General features: G+C 39.1%; 1 protein-coding gene across 3 annotated transcripts in view; it reads left to right on the forward strand.

Annotated features, from left to right (window-relative positions):
* Positions 1 to 27,145, forward strand: part of SORCS3 (sortilin related VPS10 domain containing receptor 3) — a 621,240-nt gene that overhangs the window by 557,574 nt on the left and 36,521 nt on the right. For all 3 annotated transcript variants that reach the window (XM_005566376.4, XM_074000806.1, XM_045361488.3), the window contains exons 17-20: positions 10,716 to 10,829; positions 14,016 to 14,187; positions 16,498 to 16,684; positions 22,589 to 22,722. In XM_005566376.4, coding sequence (XP_005566433.1) covers positions 10,716 to 10,829; positions 14,016 to 14,187; positions 16,498 to 16,684; positions 22,589 to 22,722 — 607 coding nt within the window. The remainder of the gene's footprint in view (positions 1 to 10,715; positions 10,830 to 14,015; positions 14,188 to 16,497; positions 16,685 to 22,588; positions 22,723 to 27,145) is intronic.

Raw genomic sequence — 27,145 nt, forward strand, 5'->3', positions numbered from 1 at the left:
TGGGGTGGGGTGGGGTGAAGATGAAGTTAGGAGAGGAAGCATGACACACAGATGTGAGGTGTATCTGCTGGCCTGTGGGCCCAACCATCCCAGTTACTGGGCCAGATGGGAAGTCTGCATCCCTGGAAGGAGGACAGGCTGAGGCATTTTCACAGAGAGGGTCACTGCTCCATCAGAGCAGCATCTTCAGGGGGGGCTTCTCATCTGCAGTGAGCAGCTGTGTTGGAAAGTACTGGAGAAGTTGGGCTGGGCACTGACAGAGGTTAGAGAGCTACTGCCTTGCTGTTGCCTCCAGCCACATGCACTCTGTGCTCTTCCACGTGACCTCTCTCTTATTTCCTTTTTCTCCCCGTAATAACAGCAACAGAGAACAACTTTAAATCTCACTTAATGAAATTCAAATCTCACCTATAGACAGTTTTCCAAATATTTACCTCTAGCCCTGGCCTCCCCCTTCTCTTGGTTGGACACATATGTGTCTGGCTATCTACTCAGCATTCATCTCCTCTTGATTCACTACCAGGGATATCAAACTTAAGGCAGCCAAAGCAAAGCTTTCCTTGAATCCCCCTCATTGGAAGGAGTCCCTTGCCCAGTTTTTCCAACTGCAATAAAACACACAGCTATCCACTCAGTTGTCAGAAGGGCTTGGTTTCTCCTTTTCTTTCACTGTCAGATCCAGGCCATCTGCAAGTCCTTGCAGTTTCTACCCCCAAAACACATTCTAACTCAAAGCACTTCTTTCCATCTCGCAGCTGTCTGTATCACTCCAGGAATCGAACTCTCTCCACATCTACCCTTGTCACTTAAAATTCATTCTCCTCACAGCAACTGAGATGGTATTCTAAAAACTCAAACCATATCTTATCACTACTACACTTAAAATACTCCAGTATCTTCCCCCTCGCTTAAAATACAATCTGATCTTCTTTCCTTAGCTTCCTCCATTGTGGGTGATTTGGCCCTGCAATTACTTTCATGTCTAAATTCCTTACTGTTCTTACCGTATTCACTGTATTGCAACCACATTACCATCTCCTGCACCTTCATTAATCCTGGCTCATTCCAGGGAGCAGAAAATGCAAGAATTTCTTCCAAATCTTAGCATGACCAGCACCTTTGGGTCACTCATGTCTCAGCAAAAATATCAGCTTCTCAGAAATGCCTTCTGAGACCACCTAATCTCACCTATACCCTGGCACAGTCTAGCATATCCCTGTTTTATTGTCTCCTTAGTATTAATTGCCATACAAAATGAACATGTTTTTGATTGTTCTACTATCACCTATCCTTCTCCAGTAGAATGTAAGTGCTATGAATGCAGGAGTTTTAGACTTCCCCTGTGTCTGCATCCACAGTGCCTGGCCCGTGGTAAACATTCAGTAAATAGTTGTAGCATGTTTCTGAACATCATTCCTTTTAGGAGGGTCAGAAACCTCCCCAATTCTGGGAATGGGTACATAGGACTCTGATCCCAGCTGGATGAATTCTTCCTCTGCATCACAATAAAAAGCTAAAGTTCAATTTGAATATTTTGGTAGCCCATCCCAGCTTTGTCTTTGTTAAAAGACAAAACTAAGGACTTGGGCATTGGCCTTTAAACTTGGGAGGGGCAGGGCAATGATAGAGCTGCATTTGGGCTTCTCTGGCATCAAATAGCCAGAGTAAGTCCAAGTGGGCACAGAGCAGCTGCCCCTGAATGACAGCCTCACTCCTTCCAGCCTCATTTAATCCAGCTGGTTTTTAAGCTTGATTTGTACTAGAAACTATCCTTTGTTTCCCACTTTCTGCTAAGAATATACCTGGAAGCCAGAGGAGTGACTCTGACTGCTCTCCACCTGTTCTTCATCCTTAAACTCATACCTGGGAAAGCATGGCTTCAGTGAAAGTCATGAAAATGAGACATGCTAAATGGAATTTAAATTTTACTAGCAGGGTCTTTTCTGTGACCATTTTGAGCCCTTGGGAACAAAGTATATTTTCACATAGTGAAAAATATTTTCAATTATTAATCACAATTAAGCAAAAATAGTCATAGCAATGAGTGCAGTAGGCCACTCAAAATTATGGCTTGTGACATATTGATGTCAACCTGAATATTCAGAATATTAATTTCAGGCTTCCTTATGTCCTTCTGCAGACTAACTCCACTGAGGCATACTGTCTTTGAATTTGTCTTGGTACATATTCTCCCGTGTCTCTGTGTGCCATAATAGACCCTCACCCATTGCTGGGTAGCATCACAAGTGAGAAGAAATAAGAACTGTAAAATATTTTCTCATCAGTAATTCCAGTAACATTTACTGGTCTGGGCAAAAATTCTAGCACTGATAGTCACAGTTTTTGACCTTGGCAAATTTTCTTAATCTTTATGACTTCATCTCTACAGCTGCAAAATAAAAATACATAACATCTACCTCACTGGATCCTAAGGAAGAATGAATGAATTAATATATTAATATACATCATTAATATAGATAAGGCATTTATCCTACTGACGTACAACGTAGAAATACAACATAAGCTAGCTATTGCTGCTGCTGTTGCTGCTGTTGTTATTCTTATACCCTAGGGTTAAGTGGTCCCTATGGCATTTTTGCAAGTAAACCAAAGTTTATACATCCAAATAAGCACTGTTTTCAGAGTAGTATCTTGGGGTCGTATCCATTTAGTTAGATACTGGTGGCATTGCTCAAAGTATTTCTGAACCTTCTTTAGGGAGTGCTGTCAGAATGCAACTATAAGTAAAGCATGGTGGGAGAGGTGAAGGGGAGCCTTTACCAGGCCTTCTGTGGGTCTCATACTTGCACTGGTAGAGGTACTATGTGGATCCAAGACCGTGTAATGTCAGGATCTTTATTATTGCCATTTTAATGAGAAGAAACATCTTGGATATAGGTTACTTGATCGAAGTTACATCCCTGGGAGAAAATGAGCCCGGGTTCAAGTGCAGATCTAGTTAAATTCACATTCTCTCCTCCACACCCTGCCATTTCTCAAGAAATCAAACAAGTCTTTATTATTTTAGATTCATTTTGCTTCAGAAAAAAAAATAGAGTTTCCAAGTTTAGTTACTCTAAAATTAAAACTCATCCCCAAATGACTTGGGTTTACTGCTGTTGATGAAATATAAGGTAGAATATTTCCTTAACACTAAAACAATTTCCGTTGAAGTAGTTTTGACCATTGGTACTAGAATCATAATAGGTGTATGGTCTTCAAAAATATTTTATAGAATTTTTTTTTGACATATAAGGTGGTGTATGTTTGCATTTCTATAGCCAATCATACCTCATATTAAAAATAATATAGAAGAGCCACTTGAGTAGAGTGGAGAAGTAGACAAGGCTTGATGCTGGGTTTGTGGTCATAATCTCAGAACACACACACACACAAAATCACATGGCCTATAAAGTTTTTTTTTTTTACTACTACTGAGTAGGGGTGAAGTTGTTTTTGATTACTGAAATTTCTGAATTATTTACAGTGATTTTGGGGGGGACAATGAGACTGAATATTTGAAATTGTCTTCTTGTTTTTAAGTTAACTTCAATAAGCGTAGTGATTGGTTAAAAGATACAGTTTTTCCATCAAATACATTTTGTCTGTTTGCTGGTCTTTAATGCTAATGCAGAAATCAGCATATGGCCTATAGCCTTGTCCCCTTCTCAGTGGTCCTCTCTAGCAGGAAGTATTATTAGCAAAGGCATCTGAAATGCCCAGTGCACTTAGTACCAGTGATTCTCATGCACAGTCCATTTAAATGTTTCCCTAGGCCAAATCAGGGCAGGTTCATTTGACTGATCTAGGAAAAGTTCAAGCCTCAGAGACAGCAGAGAGAGGGTATCACCTAGTTCAGTCAGTTTGGGAGGGAAGAGTAAAGACTGGGGAGGATGGATTAAATGTCTTCACATTGGTGGAAGAATTGAGGAGTGCAACCTGGATTCACAGAGGGAAGATATCTTCTACCTCTGTCCCTCTTCTACGAGAAAAGAGGACTTTTTCCAGATTCTCAGAAGCATTTATTTGTAGCAAAACATTCACTTCCACAACTTTCTCCAGAGCAAGTATCAGTAATAAGTATGAATTCTGCATAAAGATCGATGTTTCAACATAAGAGCTTCATAAATCTGCCAGCCTCAAGCGTACCCTAGAGAGCCACTTTGCAGCAACCTCCATCATGGCGCTGGATAAGGACCAGGAACAAATCCTTATTGAGAGTAAAGGTTATTAGAGACCATCAGGTAGTCAGAAAAGGTGCACGAGGGGGCTCCTCTACAGTCAAAGGAGGGCTCTTGAGAGGCAGTAGCCCTCCAGGAGACCTGAATTCACTTGTTCAGTACGAAACCAGGTTGAACCAGAGATTATTATGCCCAGGAGTTCTTTTCTTTCACTCATTCACCTAACTTCTCTCTCAACAAAAACTTTTACTGAGCACCTACTATGTAGCAGATGTTTTAGTCTTTGAGATGAATTATCTTAATCTTCTCAATGAACTCCCAGAAGGAGAGTCTGCTGTTATAGACATTTTACAGATAAAGGAATGGAACACAGAGATGTTAAGTGATTCACTCAGGATAATATTATTCTGACTTCAGAGTCCTGAGTCTTATTATGTTTTACAGGCTACCTCCATGTCCCATACGGCACTACGTCCACAAAGCAAGTTTATCGAGTGGTGATGTAGAAGACAGGGGAGGAGATTTGGGGGTGTCACAGCACATACATTCAGATGTATCCGAAGTACATTAATCTAGTGGCTCCCCAGAGTAAGCTTGAGTACTCTGCGTATGGAGCACGAGCAAGGATGTGTTTCCATAGTGGACAAGTCAGAGGATAAATAAGACAATAAACAATGTATACAAAAGAGTTATTGCACTAAAAGAAGGCATAGCAGAAAATAGTATAATGCTGAATTTTATTGTCCAAAACTATCATAGTCACATGTGGTTATTTGCATTAAAAGGAAATAAAAAATGTTATTTCTTCATTGCACTAGTTAGGGGCTACCATATTAGCTTAATATAAAATATTTCTCTTATAATAGAAAGTTCTATTGAACAGCACTAGTTCTGACTGTATATGCTATAGATACACAAAACAAAGAGAACAAAAAGATCACTGTGGACTGAAGTAATCATGGAAGGCTTCCTGCAGGAGGTGGCGATGGGACTATGTAGACTTCCTGCTGAGGAAGAAAAGAAAAATAGGCAGTACTTCAAAGAAATAAATAAGAGACTGAGAAAACAGGAAGAAAACATAAACCTAAAGAAAACAGATATATAAGAAGGTTGTTGGTGAGTAAAGGGATAAGGCAGATGGACAGCATGGAATTAAATTAGGAGAAATATTTGAGGAATGATTGTTGGATTTTCCGAGCAATTTCTGAAATGGTTTGGATATAATTATAATCTTTCTTTACGGCTGTATTTGGGCTTATGTCTTAGCTAAATGATGATGTTAATGATTAATCCATTGTTTTTGTTGCTCTTGAGCCTGCTTGTGTTTGTTGAGTGCTCAGTCCATGCCTACCAAGAACCTCTATCTGCCTAATCCCAAACCTACCATGCTATCCTGCCTGCTAAAGTGGAACAGGGTGCCTGTAGATCACTAGCACTGGAATCTCAACTGGCAGATGGGAGGATGGAGAAATGGGAATCAGGGAGGCTGTGATATGGCTGTGAGTGGTCTGAGAGCCCCTGCAGCTTGTCTGGAAGAGACCATGACTCCTTGGTTGGCTCCAAGAGTCTCAGAATGTCATTCCTGGGGACTAGGGGTCTCCTTGATGAGCCCCATGGGATTGGACTCATGCTGAACAGGAATCAGGAGTCTCTGTTATCACCTCTGCCACTGCCAGCTGTGTACAATCTTTGGCATAGTCATTTCTCCCCTTTTTGCTTTTCTTTTCCAGTCTACCAACTTAGGAGATTGGATCCAAGAATAAAAGTATCCCTTCGTATTTTGACACGCAGAGGTTTATTATTATTATTATTATTATTATTATTATTATTATTATTATTTCTACACTGTCCTGGCTATCCCTCCTTTAGAATCTAAGCCTTTTCCCTGGATGGAATTTAGAAGACATACAGGTTCCTAGAAATGAAAAAGTTGTTCCTAAACTTTCAAAACTTCTAAAGCTGTTATAGTGGAGAAAGACGTAGAGGTGACTTATTTCTTGAAGGAAAATGTGTGTATGTTTGCAGAATCTGCAGCAGCAGACTTCCCCGAGGCAAATCAAACTTTCTGGTGCATTCTGTCCAAACTTCACAATTCAACAGAAAAACGCCTTTCCCCAGGAAGCTGGAGCAACAGCTGGAACTGCTTGTGTGTCTAATCATGCAGACTTCGGAGCTAGGAAGGAGGTTGGGCTGTATGAGATATTTTAATATACGTTTAGGAGAAATTAATGAAGACATCCACAGCTTGGAGGCAGCCAGCTTCCACTAATGTTGTTAAATATTAATGAAATTCTTTTACTCTTTGGGGCAAAGCAACATGCCTGGTGCACCTTTTAAAATTACTGCATTGCCAACAGGTAGCAGAGCTGAACAGAACTGCTAAACACAGTTACATTTAGCAAAGGCCATTAAGATGTTTCTTTCATTCTTAAAATTGCTTAAGAGAGAGCACCCTTCCTTCATAGGAAGGTAATCCCTAGGGTTAGTAGGACATTCAATAGATTTACCTCGGAAAACAACTGGAGAATTTTCGAGAAGGTAGTAAGGATACACCACAGCCCAATATTTCCACAGACAAATAATGCTTAGAAATAAGTAATTCAGGCCAGGAACATGGGCTCACACCTGTAATCCCAGTACTTGGGGAGGCTGAGGTGGGCAGATCACTTGAGGTCAGGAGTTTGAGACCATCCTAGCCAACATGGCGAAACCCCATCTCTACTAAAAATACAAAAATTAGCTGGGCATGATGGTGGGTGCCTGTAATCCCAGCTACTCGGGAGGCTGAGGCAGGAGAATCACTTGAACCTGGGAGTTGGAGGTTTCAGTGAGCTCAGATCGCGTCACTGCACTCCAGCCTGGGTGACAGAGCGAGACACCGTATCAAAAAATAAAATAAAAAAAAGAGAAATAAGAGATCCAGCAGTGTGCTAATAAATATTTAACTGCTGGCTCTCTGGAAACAAACAAATAAATACTCCCTGATTAATGGTATCTGCTGATCATCATACATATTCCCATCATGGCAGATTTCAAGCTACCAACCTGACATGAGTGAACGCAGAACTGGGGAGAGATAGCTAGTACCACAACATTATATAATATTCCCACCATACAGAGAGAGAGCTAGTACCACAACATTATATAATATTCCCACCATACAGAGAGAGAGCTAGTACCACACATTATATAATATTCCCACCATACAGAGAGAGAGCTAGTACCAAAACATTATATAATATTCCCACCATACAGAGAGAGAGCTAGTACCACACATTATATAATATTCACACCATACAGAGAGAGAGCTAGTACCACAACATTATATAATATTCCCACCATACAGAGAGAGAGCTAGTACCACAACATTATATAATATTCCCACCATACAGAGAGAGAGCTAGTACCACAACATTATATAATATTCCCACCATACAGAGAGAGAGCTAGTACCACAACATTATATAATATTCCCACCGTACAGAGAGAGAGCTAGTACCACACATTATATAATATTCCCACCATACAGAGAGATCGCTAGTACCACACATTATATAATATTCCCACCGTACAGAGAGAGAGCTAGTACCACAACATTATATAATATTCCCACCATACAGAGAGAGAGCTAGTACCACAACATTATATAATATTCCCACCGTACAGAGAGAGAGCTAGTACCATAACATTATATAATATTCCCACCATACAGAGAGATCGCTAGTACCACAACATTATATAATATTCCCACCGTACAGAGAGAGAGCTAGTACCACAACATTATATAATATTCCCACCATACAGAGAGAGAGCTAGTACCACAACATTATATAATATTCCCACCATACAGAGAGATCGCTAGTGCCACACATTATATAATATTCCCACCATACAGAGAGAGAGCTAGTACCACAACATTATATAATATTCCCACCATACAGATACATGGATGTAAAGCACCTCAATAGCATGGACATTAGAATGATAGAATAGTTTTTATATAATATAGTATATATTGTATATAATATTGAAATATAGTAATCAGGAATATATGTTTTAAGTGTTACCTTTGTAATATAATTTATATAATTGAAATTTCATACAATTTCATTTTTAATAGTGGCTTTGTTTAACAACCATTAATTAGCTTGCAACATTTCTGAGATGTTAACTGTGAGCTCTCATGGGCTATTACAAGCTGGCACAACATTGAGTCCATATGAACTGTCAGGCTGAGAGATCTCCAGTAGTTAATCAGGAGGCTCGGCCAAAACATTTACTTGGCAGAAATGTCTCTTTCTCCTTCCTTCCTTCCAGCTTCATTTAAACATGCCAATATCAAGACTGATCTAAAGTTCCACCTTTCTATGTAGCAATCCATGATTCTTGTCACATTAACTCCACGGGAATCTGTTGGGCACTTGGGGCGACTCTCTGCAGTCCACACTGTGGCATCCGTTATGGGCTCACAGTCTTCCTGCAGAGACCGTTGTAATGGCAACCATGTAATGCAATGGGATAATTTTTTTTTTCTTTTGAGACAGAGTTTTCGCTCTTGTTGCCCAGGCTGGAGTGCAGTGGTGCGGTCTTGGCTCACTGCAATCTCCACCTCCTGGGTTGAAGCGATTCTCCTGCCTCAGACTCCCAAGTAGTTGGGATTACAGGCGTCTGCCACCATGCCTGGCTACTTTTTGTGTATTTTTAGTAGAGACGGGGTTTCACCATGTTCACCAGGCTGGTCTCAAACTCCTGACCTCAGGTGATCCACCTGCCTCGACCTCCCAAAGTGCTGGGATTACAGGTGTGAACTACTGTGCCCAGCTGCAATTGCTTTCTAATGTAATTGGAATTCATTTGCCCAATAAATATTTAATGCCTGAAATGTCCTAGGTACTGTTCTAAATTCTTATTGGTCAAAAACAAACAAACAAATAAAAACTGACGAATATCTCTGCTCTTTTGTAGCTTCCATTTATAGTTACCAACAGGTTATGACCCCAAAGATTTTGTCTGGGGAACCAGCGATGGCATTCTATGACCTAGATATTAAAGAAGGATAAGTAGGAAACTACCAAACATAGAAAACAGTGGAATGCTTCAAGCCTGAGGGATTACATATAAAAAGATAAAGAGGGTTGAAAAGGTTGGCTAGAAGTCTTCAGTTAAGAGTTTGATGGGAAGCTGGGTAAGAAGGTGGGGTGGGGTCAGACTGGGAAGATATTGTGTATGATCTCATTAATCAATTGGTTCTTTCTTAGCTGTACTGTTTAGTGCTGTGCTGCATATCGTTTTATTCTGTTCTTTAGTCGTGTTTGGGGTATGCTGTATCTCTCTCCCTCAAAGACTGAAAACCCTTTGAGGACAGGGATTGTCACACCTTTTTAAGTTTATTACTATTATTATTATTATTATTATTATTATTATTATTTTACAGGGCAGGGCACATATTGAGTTATAAATAGATGTGGAATTAAATTTAAATTTTCAGTCCCCTCTCCCCTTCATTCCTATTGTAGATACACACACAGACAATTTGCCTCTGTTTTCATTGAACTTCCACAAAATCTTGGCTCAAAGAATATGCAGGAAGCAGAAAAAGAAAGGAGCTGTGGGTTCTGAGAAAGCAACTTCTTTTCTGCTGCTTTATGTTTTATTAACACTTAATGGATTAATATTTATATGTCCAGTTCATTTTGCCCCATCGGTGGGTTTCAGAAAACCCTACGATGCTTAACTTAGAAACATGATTTCTGCCAAGTAAAGCTACCCTCAATGACTCTGGTTGGCTACAAGAGCAATAATCCCTTCTACGTACTTTATTGTTCTTCTACTTTGACATTTACACACCCAGGAGGCTTCTGAACCTCCAAGAAGTAGGGAAACACCGTTTGTACTTCAGATAGGGGACCTCCTTCTCTACACTGCTCTGTTCCTTTTCTGTTTTTCATCAGGGAGAAAAGCGGAAAGAAATCGTAGCAGACTTTCTTCATTTTATTATGGCTAGGATTTTAAAGAAACACACAAAAAGAGCCACAGTGTAGTTTTGTTTTATTTTTAGGGAAATAGGGGCCTTTATTTTATCTAGTCAGGGAAAGTTTGACTGACTCCATGTGTCCATGTGAATGGACATGCATATACTTGTTTCAGAGAGGGTAAATCATTGTCTTTGTTGTCATGTACTTATTTCAATAATTCTGCTGTGACTTAAAATGTACTTTTGACAGCATCCTCCACATTTACTCCCAAGCCAATATACCTGCCACATTATTTGTATCAATACCTTTTTAAACCTAGAATTTCTATTTGCTAAGTTGCTATTTTGTTCTGTCGACTGGACTCCAAATGACATGGAATTATTTAAAAGGCTAAAAGTTCACTTTCAAAATATGAATATTTACCCTCACTGGGGATATTTAAAACAATGTGTTAGGACTTTCTGGATGGCAATAGGGACATGTATATGTTTGTGTGTGCCTGTGGTTACTTTAGCATTTGTACATATGTACTACTATGCAATATTCATTTTCCTGACAGTGACTATGGGTATGAGAGACATGGGGAGAGCCAGTGTGTCCCAGCTTTCTGGTACAATCCAGCATCCCCATCAAAGGACTGCAGCCTTGGTCAAAGCTACCTTAACAGCACTGGGTAAGTAAAACACCTTCAGGAACTCAGCTCACTTGTTTTCCTGTTTCTCTAAACTAGGACCGAAGGACATGCATTGCTATTGAATACAATGGAGTGAAGATAGAGTCTGTTTATAACAAATGGCATTTGAGGGGAAGTGAGGAGTTTTTTAGCTTAGAGTACTTATTTGGGGAGCATCAGAAGAGATTTCTGATCAACCAGATTTCAGTACCTTTGGATATTTACTTATGATAGACCATAGTTATTGTTTTAGTTAATCCTTCTCTTCTGGAAGGACATGTAGCTTATTCCTTGACACTCAAGTGAATTAAATTAATACGAGTAATGTGCAGATATTACAGTACTTTCTAGTGAAAGATGAACTGAAACTCTCTGACACTGATGCTGAAAACTTAAAATGAAAATTCCAAAGTTCCATTCTAGGAATTCCTGGAATAAAAATGTCAAGGACGCTTTTCAGGAATTCTCAAATTACATGCGTGTTTATCTCTTTGTTCATGTATCAGTTACTCTTTCAGATGCTTGAAAAACATTTTCTTGAAGATTTGTTGTCTTTCCCTTTCCTTTGCTGCCTCTATAACCAAGAACAGATTTGGCAAGTGGATGGGTGGTCTAAGACAGCACCTCTCAAATGTTAATGTGCCTATCAATCACCTGGGGATCTTATTAAAATGCGGTTTCTGATTTGGGAGATCTGGGATGGGGGTGAAATTCTTCTTTTCTGTGAGCTCCCATGTGATGTCGATATTGCTGGTCCCTGGACCACTCTTTGAGTAGCAAGGGACTGAGTTGTTCTGGATGCCAGTCTTAACTCTCCCAGTGGATCTTCTGTCATCTCAGTCAAGTTATTCATCTTGATGCTTTTGCCATAGTTAGTTGTAACATAGTGTTGGTACTATCTACCTAACTGATGTCAACAAAGGAAAAAATATGATGAAAAAGAAGTGCCGACTGGTCTGAGATACTCTGAAATGCATGCCAACTATTTAGTGCTGGGAGGGCTATTCCTGGAGCCTGAGCTAAGACTCAAGAATCTTTGCTGTTATTTAATTGTACGAGTATAGTTTAGGGACTTAAGGCATTCAAATTGCAGATCCTACAACATGAACTTAAAGAGATTGTGGTGTCAGAGAACAAAGTGCCAGGAAGTTTGAGGAAAGGGAGTATTATGGGCACAAGTGATTAGTTGGGCCAACAAATTCCCAGCGAGGGCCTAGGCTGAATGTGATTGCAGGTTAAAACAGAATTATAAAAGAATTGAATTAAAACATTTCATAGGATCATGTGACATGTGTAGGTACACCACATTTTAAGCAACTTAGGTATGCCAAAATCCCAAATAGCTAACAAAATAATTCAGGAGAATGAAAGGGAATGGCAATTAAAAAAAAAAAAAAGAAAGCAAATATGCTACAGATGTTGACCAATACCTCCAGATTGTGTAAATGTTGGCTTATGTTTACAAATCATCAACCAGCTTGAGTTAATGGCCAACTGAACTTGAAAAAGAAGAGTAGATGATATCAAGTTTGTGTTAGGACGTGGTACCCACTGAAATAGCTATCATCAGTAAAAACTGAGTATCTTGTAAGTATACATCCTGAGAAAGTATAAATTGATTACAAATCTTGACTGTCTAGACCAGTGATGACCAAATTAACTATAATGTGAGGCATATATGTAATTTTAGATTTTCTAGTAACCACATTAAAAATGTAAAAAATAAGGTGATATTAATTTTAATAATGTTTTCTTTAACCCAAAATTTCAAAAATATTATCATTTCAGCTGTCACACCAATGACATTTCAAGTGCTCAGTAGCCACAAGGTGAGCTACCATATTGGCTACCATATGGACAAGTGGTGCTGTGTTAACCAGAATAACTTTAGACCCATTATAAGCTCAGTTGACAAAAATGATGTATATATGCAAGATATTATATCATAATTTGATCTAAGACAATAATGACATACAACATTTGCTTAATATCCCCTGGGATCTCTGAATGGAGGTGTAATTCAGCAGTGGGGTGGCTGAGGGGATCTAGGGAAAATGTCAGGTATGATGAAAGACTAATATCATTCAAAAAGAATTATAAATTTCTCTGTTTTTGAAACCATCATAGGAAGGCAAAATAGATGGATTTGTTAATTATTCTTGACATAGTGAGTGAAAGAAGACAAAATGTAATGAGCATGTAATGGTGATGATGATGGTGATAATCTGCTGGTGATGATGGTGGTGATGGTCATAGTGGTGGTATGTTTCTTTCACGTGGTTTTACCAGAACATTTGTATGTTCAGTGCAGCCTTATAGATGGTCATGTGCCTGGAAATATGCCCATCATGCAGATCAGGGTTGTAGGAAAGCTCTTGGCTTGACTTCATGTGCTGGGGTTGGTGGGCAAGGAAGATGACATGGTGTCATTGTACATAATGATGTCCTTGTCACAGCAGGTCATAGTGCTTTGTCAGGTGATTTTCCCATGCCTACCTCTTCTATAAGATAATTTTACATAGTGGCATAGTGAGATTGAATAGGAGTTTCAAACTTGTGTTTCTAATCTGGTGTTTATGCTGAGTGAGAAATGAAATATTAGCAAGGAGAAAATAAAATGTGCTCTGAAATAGCCCAGTGGCTCCACAGCAAGGGCTATTAGGCATTAGGGGAAGAAATGATGCCCTGGAGGAATAGGGAAGATAGGTAGCAGCCTTCTGATTAATCAGAGTTAGAAAAAGTTTGATGTTCTACCTGCTTTCTGGTACAGAGAAAGCTGGAGATGGCCTCTGGGAGATAGAAACAGGTTTGTCCCTCACAAGTAGAAGCACCTGCTTTTCCCATTTCCCTAGTCCAATGAGTCTGCCTCCTCTTTTGTTGTGTGTGAGTCAGACATTGATTTTTCTTGTCTGGTTTAGACACTGATCCAATCTGTGGCTCACCAGGTAGGATCAATAATAATGTTTAAGGAGCAACTCTTCCCAAGATGGAGGGATAGCAGGTCCTCAGCATTTGTTCAGCTTCGTAAATGTCTGTCTGTCTTCTTTGAGACTTGGTTTCTAGGGGCCGCTGTGTGAAGCACCTGTTTTGCTCTTGCTCTCTTACATTCCCTTTATCATACACACACACACACAACAGCAACAACACACTCGACACAAACCACTATCAATTGTCAATTCTACTTAGGTATCGGCGGATTGTGTCCAACAACTGCACAGATGGGCTAAGAGAGAAGTACACCGCCAAGGCCCAGATGTGCCCTGGAAAAGCCCCTCGGGGCCTCCATGTGGTGACGACCGATGGGCGCCTGGTGGCAGAGCAGGGGCACAATGCAACTTTCATCATCCTCATGGAGGAGGTAGGTGCTCGACTGGTTCTCTGAGGTCGGAACTCCCAACCAGACCATTCCCAGAATGGAAAAAGAAGATCTTACATTCCCAGAGACCCCTGCACCAAAGTCAATGGTGAGAAGCTGAAACTTCTGGAAAGAAGACAGACAAGGGTGAAAGAGGGCTTGGGGTGTTTACTGACCTTTCTCCCTTTATCCCACAATAAAGACCCAGTCTGCAGTGGGAGCCCGCTTGCCTCTGGAGCATGCGGATGTGGATATATTCTTCAGGGTCTCCATTAAAGTCTGCTTTGCTGAGAGAATATTTATTACCATAAGACCATAAACTGTAAACTTGGCCAGAGGAAGGAAATTTGAATTTTATCTGTTGCTTTTAGGAGCCTCTTTTGCTTTATTCTAACCCTTAATCCCACTGATTAGAAAAGCCCACAAAGCTTTCACAAGGTCTTGAAAGTATGAGTGTGAGGATGGGGAAGATTATTGAAATCCTTTAAAGTTATCTTTATAAAGAGTGTGGTATTAGTTACTTTTCTATCAGCTAGATGCTGTATTCTTTCACTTTTTTAGTGTCTTCTGAAATCTGGGCAGTAAAATCAGACTGCATACATTGATTCCAGTATGGGAATATCTCTGTTGTCTGCTTCTTTTATAAGCTGTTGAATTGCTTACTATACTAAGGCATTTAAGGCACTCTTTGCTGAGTGGTGGAGCAGGAAGGCTTGCCTGATTGACACAGCCCTCTAAATTTATATGCAAATTGCTCTGTGCTCTTGAGATCTTGGAAAGAAGGCAAAACAGGCCAGGAGTCTTTTTTTCACAAGTATGAGCACTTCAGAAACCTTTAAAGTCAGGAGCACACTGGACAGGGTGGTGAAGGTTCCTTATCCTGGGTTGACAGATTTCTCAGCCTTCACTTATAGCAGGTGCTTGAATTAAAGGACTTTAAGATTCAGAGGAGGTCATTATCACATTTCCACTAGGGAGTTTCCAGGACCACAGCTATAAAAACCTTCTCTTGAATGGATGTGAAGAGTCACGATCTTATCCATTTGAATTGCCTCCAGTTCATTTCCACTTTAATTTATATTCATAAACTCAAGGATAGTTGACATTGTGTGGGGGGCAAGAGAGCACCTATCAATATTTCATTCACATCTGGGCTGCCATGGGGGAAGAGATGGAAAGTGAAACTGTGATCAGTGCACATTCACTGGGCAGAAGGATTGGCTCATAATTCCAAAATGATGTATTTCTCTATTCTATCATTCATCTTCATATATGAACAGAGCAATGATATTCTTCTTCATATAGGATCTTTGTTTTGTGGTCAAGTGCATTGTGTTGATCCAAAGTGTTGGCCCAATGTGATGGTGGTAGGGTGGGGACCAAGAGGAATGGGGTTCAGCATAGGCCCTTAAGAAGCTAAATGTTGGCTTTGGGTGGTGAGATGCATTCACCTGAATCATTGGCATGATGTTACCAGGTAGTATACAGAGAGCTCTTGGCTTTCCAAGAGATAGAGATATCTGTGAGCTGGGATGATCTGAAAAGGCTTCAGGGAAGAGGAGGCTTAGGTAGATTTAGGGAAGTCCAAGGATAACAGAACAAGGGTATAATTTTGGGTGATATGCAGTATTCATCTGTAGAATGGGAATCGCCATCCTATCCCTGCTGTTATTTTGCAGATGGCGTTATATAATATGTATTAAGTGAGTAGCATAATTCTTGTAACATAGCAAATACTCAAAATAGGAACAATTACAACTGCATGGCAACTGAAGGCATTATTGAAACCAGACTGGGTCTGGAACCTGGTCTTCCTGTACTCACTATGAAACTTTGGTCTAACTACTTATTTTTGTCTCCACACAAATGGGGACAAAATACTTTCTACAATATGGAATTATGAAGAGGGTACTTGCTTGGCACTAATAAAAGAACCTCTGTAACTATTTGCTGCTACTATAACTGCAATTATTATTACGACACAGAAGGAGAATTAAACTATGTATGTGAGGGAGTCAGTGAAACCTTGGCTTCCCTTCAGAACTTTATAGAGGGTCTACCTTGCCCACTATTGCCAGTGTCATACCAACTCAGGTTGCCCTAAGCTTAGGCGATGAAGACAATAGGTCCATAGTGCCTGCCCATAGTGCCCTGTGGATCAGATGGGAGTGTGATCATTGTGTTGCAGGTATTTCAGCCCCTTGAGAAAGACTATGGGTCATCAGAAGTTGATGCTGAAGCAACAGGAGGAAGCATCAGATAGGAGTATGGCTGGACCACGTAAATTGACCCATCTGCTATGCCGTCTTGCAGGGTGATCTCCAAAGGACAAACATCCAGCTTGACTTTGGGGATGGGATTGCTGTGTCCTACGCAAACTTCAGCCCCATCGAGGACGGCATCAAGCACGTGTATAAGAGTGCAGGGATCTTCCAGGTGACAGCCTATGCAGAGAACAACCTTGGCTCAGATACAGCTGTCCTCTTCCTGCATGTGGTTTGTAAGTAGCAGGCACCAGCCCCTTTTTCTCTTTATTCCCAGTTGGCAACTAGTTCTGTTCAGACTTCCTAAAATTCAGAGCTGAGACCAGGTTCACTATGACTACTACAATTACCCAAACCAAATGGTGGAGATATGTACTCATTTGTGTTTCTGAGTTTTATGATACGGAAATAGATTGATTATTTTGAAGTTTGGATAACATATTACCAACTGGGCCCTCCTTTTCAGCACCACTCTGTTCTGATATAAATGTGTGCATGCATACACATTCAGGTAAAAGTCTCCTTCCTCTCTTCCTTTTGGAGAATCCTCAAAATGAAAAAGAAACAAGCCATCTGGTTGATAGTCTCAGGCTCATTCTCAATCTATCATGAATGAAGAATGCAAAAATCAAAGTCAACTGTTATTTGTGTTGTAAGAGCCAAAGAAGGATTAAATAAACACGTTTGGATATTTTTAATGTAGAACTAAACACACACACAAAACTAATTTTTACATAAAAGGTTACTGCAAATTCATTCTGTTTTGACAATTCTAAGAACTGTCCAAAAATATTTTGTTGTCCTAGAATCTATTTCATTGCTATTGGCTGTTGCTTGGCACAAACCAAAAGAACAGTTGGTGTTCCAAAATATTTCTTTTGTGCTGGATGCATTTTGTGTATTGTCTATTCTAGAATTTGATGCATGTAAACTGAAACTTTAATATTGTGATTTTAGAATGTCAGGTCAAAGAAATGTTGTCATGGGACTGGGATTGGTTTCCCACATGTGTATCAGTGATATTCTTGAGTCTAAGGACTTCCATGGTTCTTACTTTCATACCCCACAATAATTTCCAGGTAATATGCTACATATGGTGAAATTTTAAGTTCTGAAAGAGTCTAAGTGAAAACAAGGAGTACCCTCCTATTAACAACTCAGTGATGGCATCAACTCTATCATATAAACAACCTATACCTAAGAGCTTCCTGGCAAACAGTAAGCTAGCTAGTCTCCTAGCTCTCTGGTCAAAATGCCAGTAAAGGGACCAAAAGTGATAAGGGATGTGTGTGAGAGGAGACCTGGATTATGTAGCTCAATCATGTCCCTAAAAATGACAGGCTACATGGCCATGAGATAAATGATTTTATCTCTGGATCTCCTGAACTCCAGTTTTAAAATGACTTAATTCTGACTGCTACTTTGCCTCATGGGGCTTTTGTAATAGTAAACACACAAAAAAAACATCCGATCATTCACTAATTAATTTAACAAAAATTTGTTGAAGTCTTAAAATATGGAAGGCACTCTGCTAGGCACTAGGAGGTAGCAATGCAGATATGGCCCTCCTCTTACAGAGTTTCCATTCTGGTGGGAAAGTGGGGTGCTGCTACAAATGAGCCATAAACAGGCAAAGTGAGAACCACATCACATCAACTACAACCATTCTGTGCCAGAAGCACCAGGTCAGAAACCCAGGTGGGTGGTGTGCATGGTGTTCATGAGCCCAGGCTTTGGAACAAGGGAGATCTGTGCTTGAATTCCGATCACATTCCTTTGTTAAATGTTTACTATTGGTCAATGTTCTTAGGCTTTATAAACCTCCAATTTCTTATCTTCAATGCTGGCTGGGCGCAGTGGCTCACACCTGTGATCCCAGCACTTTGGGAGGCCAAGGCAGGCAGATCAAGGAGTCAGGAGATTGAGACCATCTTGGCTAACATGGTGAAACCCGTCTCTACTGAAAATACACAAAATTAGCCGGGCGCCACTGCACTCCAGCCTGGGAGACAGAGAGAGACTGTCTCAAAAAAAAAAAAAAAAAAAAAAAAAAAAAAAAAAAAAACACCTTATCTTCAGTGCTTAGCTAAAAGGGAGGCTGTGAGAATGTGAGAATCAAGCTGGATGAGGTGTGCATGTGTTTGGTATCCCCAAGACCACCACCAGGTTTGGTGATTCACTAGGCAGACCCACAAGGCTCAGCTAAAGTTTCACTCATGACGATGATTCATTACAGCGAAAGGGTACAAAACAAAATCCTCAAAGGGAAAAGACTCAGAGGGCAAAGTCTGGAGGAAACGAGGCAGAAGCTTCCGTGAGTTTTCTCCCTACAAAGTCACACAGGACACTCCTTTATCCAGCAATGAGTTGTAACATGTATTAAAAGACTGTCTAAAACAGAATCTCATTAGAGACTCAGTGCCTAGAGTTTTTAATGGGGGCCAGTCATGTAGGTACCCTCTGCCTGGCATGTAACAAAACTCCAGATTCCCAATGGAAAGCATTGGGAATAAACCATACTGTTTGCAAGAACAGTTTAGGCAGGGCGAACCACTCTTATCAGTTAATGGTTGACTGGAAACACTCCCAGAGCCATCTTCCCAGCTACCAGCTAGGGGCCAACTTGCAAGCAGACCTTCCTCAGGACAGCAATTTCAGGTCCATGTTATTTTTTGGCACAGTGTGCAGAATGCTGCCTATCACTCAGCTTGGTGCATGATAAATTAGAGTATTTACTAAGTACTTCCCATTAACTTCGTACCTAACATTTTTGCCGCATTTAAAAATGAAGACAAAGAAGGAAAATGAACTTCACATTTCTCTGTTCCAAGGACTTGCCCCACCCACATTTCTGATTCTGCCAAGAGTAGGCCTTGCCTTCAGGGTGTGACAACCAATGTATCTTACTGGCAAAAAACACAACAGCAAGGAACAGGTTCATACCGTGGCTTATGTGCATGAGGGAGGAAATGTTCCTTGAAACTTTTATTGTGCTCATAATTCCCTCCAAATCAATCATGGCTGCATTTTCCAGACAGTTTTTATTGTGGAGACTGCTCTTGGCCTTATCTTGGGCCATTAGCTAACAAACGTAGTTGTTAGCTGCCCATAATAACCAATCTCGCACAGATTATTAGATTTTTATCAAAAGGGGTACTATTTGACAGTGAGGAATTTAGAAGTTTGCACTGTTTCTTCCTCTGCTCAGCTGTCATCTCTTCTCATTGATCCTTCGTTTGTCTCCACATCAAAGCCCAGGGCTCCTGGCTCAGAATCTTTGCCTAAAAAAAACTGCTGTATGGTAGTGTTCCTTAGGATTATTTTTAACCAAACACGCTTGTCCTGAAGCGGAATAAATGCAACCATGAGTGATGGTCTTCCAAGTCGTAAACGCCATATCCTTTTTGTGTTTGGCATGAGTTTATGGAGAAGGGGTTCTCCTTTTATCTTCTTGGATATCAGAGGACCTGACACTGTCAGCTCCCACTGAGCCAAGACTCCCAAGTGACAGAAAGCCAAGAAGAAACTCAAGGCCATGAACCACAGCTGCATCATTGCTTAACTGTGGAAGATCCCAGGGTTCCCATGAGGTGTGTTGGGGAATAGGTTTCATGCTTTCTGGAGGATAACAGTGAGAACAGAAGCAGTGACTTTGAGGGTAAAAAGGTCCCCTAAAGGGGCCCCTTTCCTATCAGGAGAAAAATGAGAGATTTGAATCTGGGCATGGAGAAGGAAGTTTTTCATCTCCCTCCTTGGAAGTGGACTAGCCAGAATCCCCTCCCCACAGCCTCTTTCTCTTCCCCCATTGATCAATAAAACACAAACTGTAAAGAGACATAAATTAGGTAAACTCCTAAAAATGAGTAAATAAAGCAATGAAATTATCCATTATTTTCTCCCATCTTGTGCCTTTTTTGCTCCCATGAACAAATCATACAAAAATAATAACAAAAAAATTCTTATTTAAAATAAGTCATCCTTCAACCAAACGTGTGTCTGAATTGACAAAGTTGAAAGTGTTTGCTAAGAGAAATCTTGAGATGCCATATGTCTGGGGTCAAGGCAGAGAACTTTAGGCAGAAAGCATTCTCAGGCTGTAGATACTCTTCCTTTTAAGTATTCAGTTTTATTTTATTTTTAATTGTTGTGGGTACATAGTCGGTATATATATTTATGGGGTACATGAGATGTTTTGATACAGGTATGCAATGTGAAATAAGCACATCATGGAAACTAGGGCATCCATCCCTCTCAAGCATTTATCCTTTGCTCATACACTGGCCTGGCTGGTCTCCCCACCCAAATAGCAGTCGCTGTCCAAACACTTTCCCCTTCAATATAAAATTACCTGTGACACAGAATATGTCCAATTAGACTCAGGAGAATGCTCACTGAAGTCCTTAGAGGGACTTCTACCCAATGACAGACAGAAACAGTGATGGCAGTGGTGGTGGTGGGCAGTAATGGTAGAAATCATGACATTCTTTCATTAATTATTGGTACTTTAAACAACCATGTAACAATTTCATATGTTCTTATTACTATAAGGAAGGCAGAGCAAATGTTGTCCTTATTTTTAGAACAAGGTAATAGTCTGTGTAGGATTAAGACTCGTAAGATAAAGGAAAAAATCGTATAAGTACATTTGTGCCAGAGTTGAAATGAGAAGCATCCCTTTGAACTGACTTGTCTCCAGAATTACCAGGGAAGCCAATAAGGATGGCTAGATGGCCTGAAAAATGCTCCACCAATAAGAAGAATTCAAGCCATCCAGGCTGAAGAGATGTCTTTGCTACAGTTGTGGCTTAAGAACTTCATATAGAAGTGTCTTCAGTTACTTGTTCTCATCAAATTGATGATGGTGGAAACCAAGGAAATGTGCTCTGACATAGTAGGAAGAGAATTAAAATATTTTATTTGGATTTGGGTATGTAGGAAGGATTAAAGAAGAGAAAGAAGGAGGGAGGAAGACAAAGATAGAAAGGAAAGTAAGGAAAGGAGTTAGGAAAGGAGGGAAAAAGGAAGAAAAAATCTTGCAGTGTTAAAAAATTATGTACCTCTCAGATGCAACACTGATACATTACTGCCCACACCCCCCCTTTTTTTTAAATTAAGATGAAGTTTTGCTCTTGTCACCCAGGCTGGAGTGCAGTGGTGCGATTTCGGCTCACTGCATCCTCCACCTCCTGGATTCAAGTGATTCTCCTGCTTCAGCCTCCCGAGTAGCTGGGATTACAAGCACCTGCCACCATGCCCAACTAATTTTTGTATTTTTAAGAGAGATGGGGTTTCACCATGTTGGCCAGGCTGGTCTCAAACTCCTGATCTCAGGTGATCCACCCAAAGTGCTGGGATTACAGGTGTGAGCCACTGCACCGGCCCACATTAACAGTTTTTCATCAGCTTTGTCCTCTTCTCATTTTAGTTTGGAAACTAAAATCCTCACTTATTGCCTAGGGTGTGTTCATGTATATTATTCTACTTGCTAGTTTAGAATATCATGCTGCTTTTATCATTTTTCTGAGGGAAAAAATGAGAAACTTGGTTACCTTTCTGCAAGCAGATTTTTTATTATTTGGGAACCTGACATTTGTGTCTCCTTTGATTTAGGGGGATATACTTTTCCCTTTTTGGAAAACAGCCTTGCCAGTTTCTGAATGACACCCAGTGTGTACTGCAGATGATGAGGCACAATGGCCGATTGTTGAAGGAGATGGAAACCCATTAACAATCAGGAATAATGGAAGAGCCCTCCACACAATGCGTTGACCCCAAATCACAATACAGGCTAATCATCAATAACAAAATAGACTGCTGTTTATCTTCCCAGTTATTGGCTAAGTGTCTAGTAAATCAGCTTTGTCCTTGTATTAGAGGTTCATAAGCATCTGTGGTTAGGCTTATCAGATGTAAATTTAGTTCAGATGCCACTCAAAAAATCTGAAACTTGATTTGAGTTCCCTATTATACCCAGTGCTTCATTTCAAGTGCATATGCACACCTCCCAATGTGTATGGTTTTCTGAACCTTCCTTTATTACAGGGGATGCTAACAGAAATTAAGGTTAAGAATCTAGGGGTATAATACAGTTTGCCCACATCCAGAAATATAAACACTGTCATTTTTTTCTGTTTCCTTAGGTCCTGTGGAGCATGTTCATCTCCGAGTTCCATTTGTTGCCATAAGAAATAAGGAGGTCAACATCAGTGCAGTCGTGTGGCCCAGTCAGCTGGGGACCCTTACCTATTTCTGGTGGTTCGGCAATAGCACAAAGGTTCGGCCCTTTCTGATTGGTGTCAAATTAGATCTGTACTGAATGTTCCTATGTTCCTGCTTTTATGTGTCTATTGAGGGGGCACTGAGAATTCAGGCAATAAGAGGTACTTAATAAACCTGTGAGCCCACAAAATTGAATAAAACCTACCTCTTCATACCAAGTTCATTACTTTATTAGGGAAGTTCAAATAATCCTGAGGAAGAAAAAGTACTTTGAGAAACTTTACGAACCTGCATGTTCTTGCTTCTCTAATCAATATTTCTAAAATTTCATTTGTTCCATTTTGCTTAATCTTGGCTTTGGACTGGTTATATAATGTCAAAGAAGTTACTTAGCATCTCTGAGATTAAGTAGCCCTATCTGTCTAGATAAAAGTAGGGCAGTCAAAATTAAGCAAGATAACACAGGTAAAGAATCCTTATAAATACTTACTAGATGTTCTAGAAATGCTAGCATTCTTTTTAGGCAAGTTACTGAGGTTGCCACATCTCAAAGAAAGGAACAAAAGAGGCCAAACTCTGGACTGGCCATATACTCCCTGCTTCCAGCCATGGTGATGGCAACACCTGTGTCAAGCATGACCACAATTGTATGATAGAAGCTGGGAACAATTTGACTGAGAATTCCTCAATTAAATTAATGTTCTTAATGTTCTTCTCTATTCCTATTTTATAAAGAACACTTCATTTTTGAGGAGTTGTAAGTTCACAGCAAAATCAACAGGTGGTACAGAGATTTTCCATATATTCCCTGCTTCTACACATGTATAGCCTCCTCCATTATCAACATCCCCCACCAGAGTGTTACATTTGTTGTAACAGATGAACTTACATTGATATATCATTATCACTCAGAGTCCATAGTTTGCTTTGGGATTCATTTATGGTTTTGTACATTCCATAGGTTTGGATAAATGTATAATGACATGAATCTACCACTATAGTATCAAAAAGAAGGGTTTCACTACCCCAAAAATGCTCTGTGCTCCACCTATTCATACCTGCCTCCTCCTTAATCCTTGGCAACCACTGATATTTTTTCTGTCTCTGTAGTTTTGCCTTTTCCAGAATGTCATATAGTTGGAATCATACAGTATGCACTGTTTTCGTATTGGCTTCCTTCACTAAGTAATATGCATTTAAGTTTGCTCCATGTCTTTTCATGTCTTGATAGCTCGTTTCTTTTCAGTGCTGAATAATATCCCATTGTCTGAATGTATCACAGTTTATTTATCTATTCACTCATTGAAGAGCGTATTGGTTGCTTCTAAGTTTTGGCAATAATGAATAAAGCTGCTATAAACATTCATGGGCAAGTTTGGTGTGGACATAAGTTTTCAACTACTTTGGATAAATACTAAGAGCATGATTTCTGGATCTTATGGTAGCAATATGTTTCGTTTTGAAATAAACCACCAAGCTGTCTTCCAAACTGGTTGGACCATTTTGCATTTCCACCAGCAATGAATGAGAGTTCTTGTTGCTCCATATCCTCACTAGCATTTGGTGGTGTCATGTTCTGGATTTTGGTCATTCTAATAGCCGTGTCATGGTATCACATTTTTGTTTAAATTTGGATTTCCCAGATGACATATTATTTAGAGAAAGTTTTCATATGCTTATTTGCCAACTATATAACATCTTTGGTGAGTTGTCTATTAAGGTCTGTGGCCTATTTTTAAATCGGATTGTTCCATTATTTATTGAGTTTTAAGAATTCTTTGTGTATTATTGGATAATCTTTTATCAGATATGTCTTCTGCAAATATTTTCTTCCACTCTGTGGCTTATCTTTTCAATTTCTTGATAGTGTCTTTTGTAGACAAAGTTTTTAATTTTAAGGAAGTCCAGCTTATCAGTTCTTTTATTCATGAATCATGTCTTTGGTGTTGTATCTCAAATGACTTCACCAAACCCAACATCATTCATGTTTTCTCCTATGTTGTCGTCTAGGAGTTTTATAGTTTTGAGTTTTACATTTAGATCTATGATCCATTTTGAGATCATTTTTTAAAGGCATAAGGTTTATACCTAGATTCTTTTTTTTTTTTTATGTGGATGTCCAGTTGTTCAAGCACCATTTGTTGAAAATACCATTTTTGCTCCATTGTATTAACTTTGCTCCTTTGCGAAAAATCAGTTGATTACACTTATGTGGGTCTATTTCTGGGCTACTTATTTGGTTCCGTTGGTCTGTTTTCCTGTTTTTTTCCACCAGTACAACCTGTTTTGATTACTGTAAATTTATAATAGATCCTGAAGTTGAGTAGAGTCAATTCTTCAACTTTGTTCTCCTTCAATTTTATGTTAACTATTTTGAGTCATTTCCCTTGCCATATATAGTCTCAAATCACTTTGTCAATATCTACAAACTAACTTGCTAGGATTTTGACTGGCATTGGATTGCATCTGTAGATCAAATTGATAAGAACTGACATCTTCACGATGTTAAGTATTCCTATCCATGAACATGGACTATCTATTTAGTTATTATTTGATTTCTTTCAACAGAGTTTTGTAGTTTTTCCTACATGGATCTCATACACATTTTATTAAATTTATACAGAAGTATTTCATTTTTGATGGTGCTAAAGTACAAGATATTGGGTATTTTATGTTTTTGTTTTAATTGATATGTAACACTACTGTTTTTTCTATGTTGATTTTGTATTCTGCAACTTTAGTGAATTTGTTGATCAGATTTAAGAGTTTTTTCATGGAGTCTCTAAGTTTTTCTAAATATACATCAGCAAAGAGGATCAATTTGACTCTTTCTTTTTAAATTTAGATGATCTTTTATTTTTTTTTTCTCTTGCCTGATTACTCTGGTTAAGACTTCCAGTCCTATATTGAATAGGAGTGGTGAAAATCGGCATCCTTATCTTCGTGTCCTAGGCTTTAAAGGAAAGGCTTTCCACTTTTCCTGATTCAGTATGATATTAACTATGGATTTGTCATATAGCCTTTACTACATTAAGGTACATTCCTTCTATGCTGGTTTGTTGAGACTTTTTATCATTGGCGATGTTAAATTTTATCAAATGCTTTTTCTGAATCTATTAACATGATACTATGTGTTTTTGTCATTCACTCTATTGATGCAATGTATCACATTTATTGACTTGTGTATGTTAAATTATACTTGCATCCCTGGGGTAAATTCAACTTGATCTTGATGTATATTTTTTTCTGACATGCTGTTGAATTCAGTTTGTTAGTATTTCATTGAGAATTTTCGATTCTATATTCATCAAACCTATTGGCCCACAGTTTTCTTTTTTTGTTGAGTTCTTGTTTGGTTTAAGTATCAGGGTAATTCTGGTCTTGTAGAATGAGTTAGAGAGCATTCCCTCCTCTTAAATTTTTTGTAGTAGTTTATGAAGAGTTTAAATTAGTTCATCTTTGAAAGTTTGATAGAATTCAGCAGTGAAGCCATCTGATCATAGACTTCTTTGTTCAGGAGACTTTTTATTACTAATTAAATCTCATTATTGGTTATTGGCCTGTACAGGCTTTCTATTTCTTCCTGATTCAATCTTGGTAGGTTGCATGTGTCTAGGAATTTATCCATTTTCTCTAGGTTTTTCAGTTTATTAGTGTATATAGTTGTTCATAATTGTCTCTAACGATCTTTTGTGTTTCTGTGGTATCAGTTGCAGTGCCTCCTTTTCCATTTCTGATTTTGAGTCTTTACTCTTTCTTGGTTAGTCTAGCAAGTGGTTTATTGATTTTATTTATCTTTTCAAAAAAAACCACAACCTTTTGGTTTATTGATCTTTTGTATTATTTTTTAGTCTCTATTTTGTTTAGTTCTCCTCTGATCTTTATTATTTCTTATCTTCTACTAATTTGGGGTTTTATTTGTTCTTGCTTTTCTAGTTCCGTGAGTTGCAGATTGTATTATTTGAAATCCTTCTGCTTTTCTGATGTAGGTAGTTATTGCTATAAGCTTACATCTCAGCATTGCTTTTGCTATATCTCATAGGTTGTGGTATGTTGTGTTTCTGTTTTTTTTTTTTTTTTTTCAAATTTTTTAAAATTTACTCTGTAATTTCTTTCTTGACCCAACATTCAGAAGCATATCATTTAATTTCTATGTATTTGTACAGTTTCTAAAGTTCCTCTTGTTATTGATTTCTAGATTTATTCCATTGTGGTCTGAGAAGATACTCGGTATGATTTCAACTTTACAAAATTTGTTCAGACTTGTTTTGTATCCTAACATATGGTAGATCTTGGAGAATGTTCCATGTGCTATGAGAAGAATGTGTATTCTCTAGCTCTTGGATAAAATTTTCTGTAAATATCTGTTAGGTCCATTTGGTCTAATGTGCAGTTTAAGTGAAATGTTTCTTTGTTTTCTGTCTAGATGATCTGTCTAATCCTGAGAGTGGAGTGTTGAAGCTCCCAACTATTATTGT

Source organism: Macaca fascicularis, chromosome 9, assembly GCF_037993035.2.
Source record: "Macaca fascicularis isolate 582-1 chromosome 9, T2T-MFA8v1.1".
In the NCBI taxonomy this organism is placed as follows: Eukaryota; Metazoa; Chordata; class Mammalia; order Primates; family Cercopithecidae; genus Macaca; species Macaca fascicularis.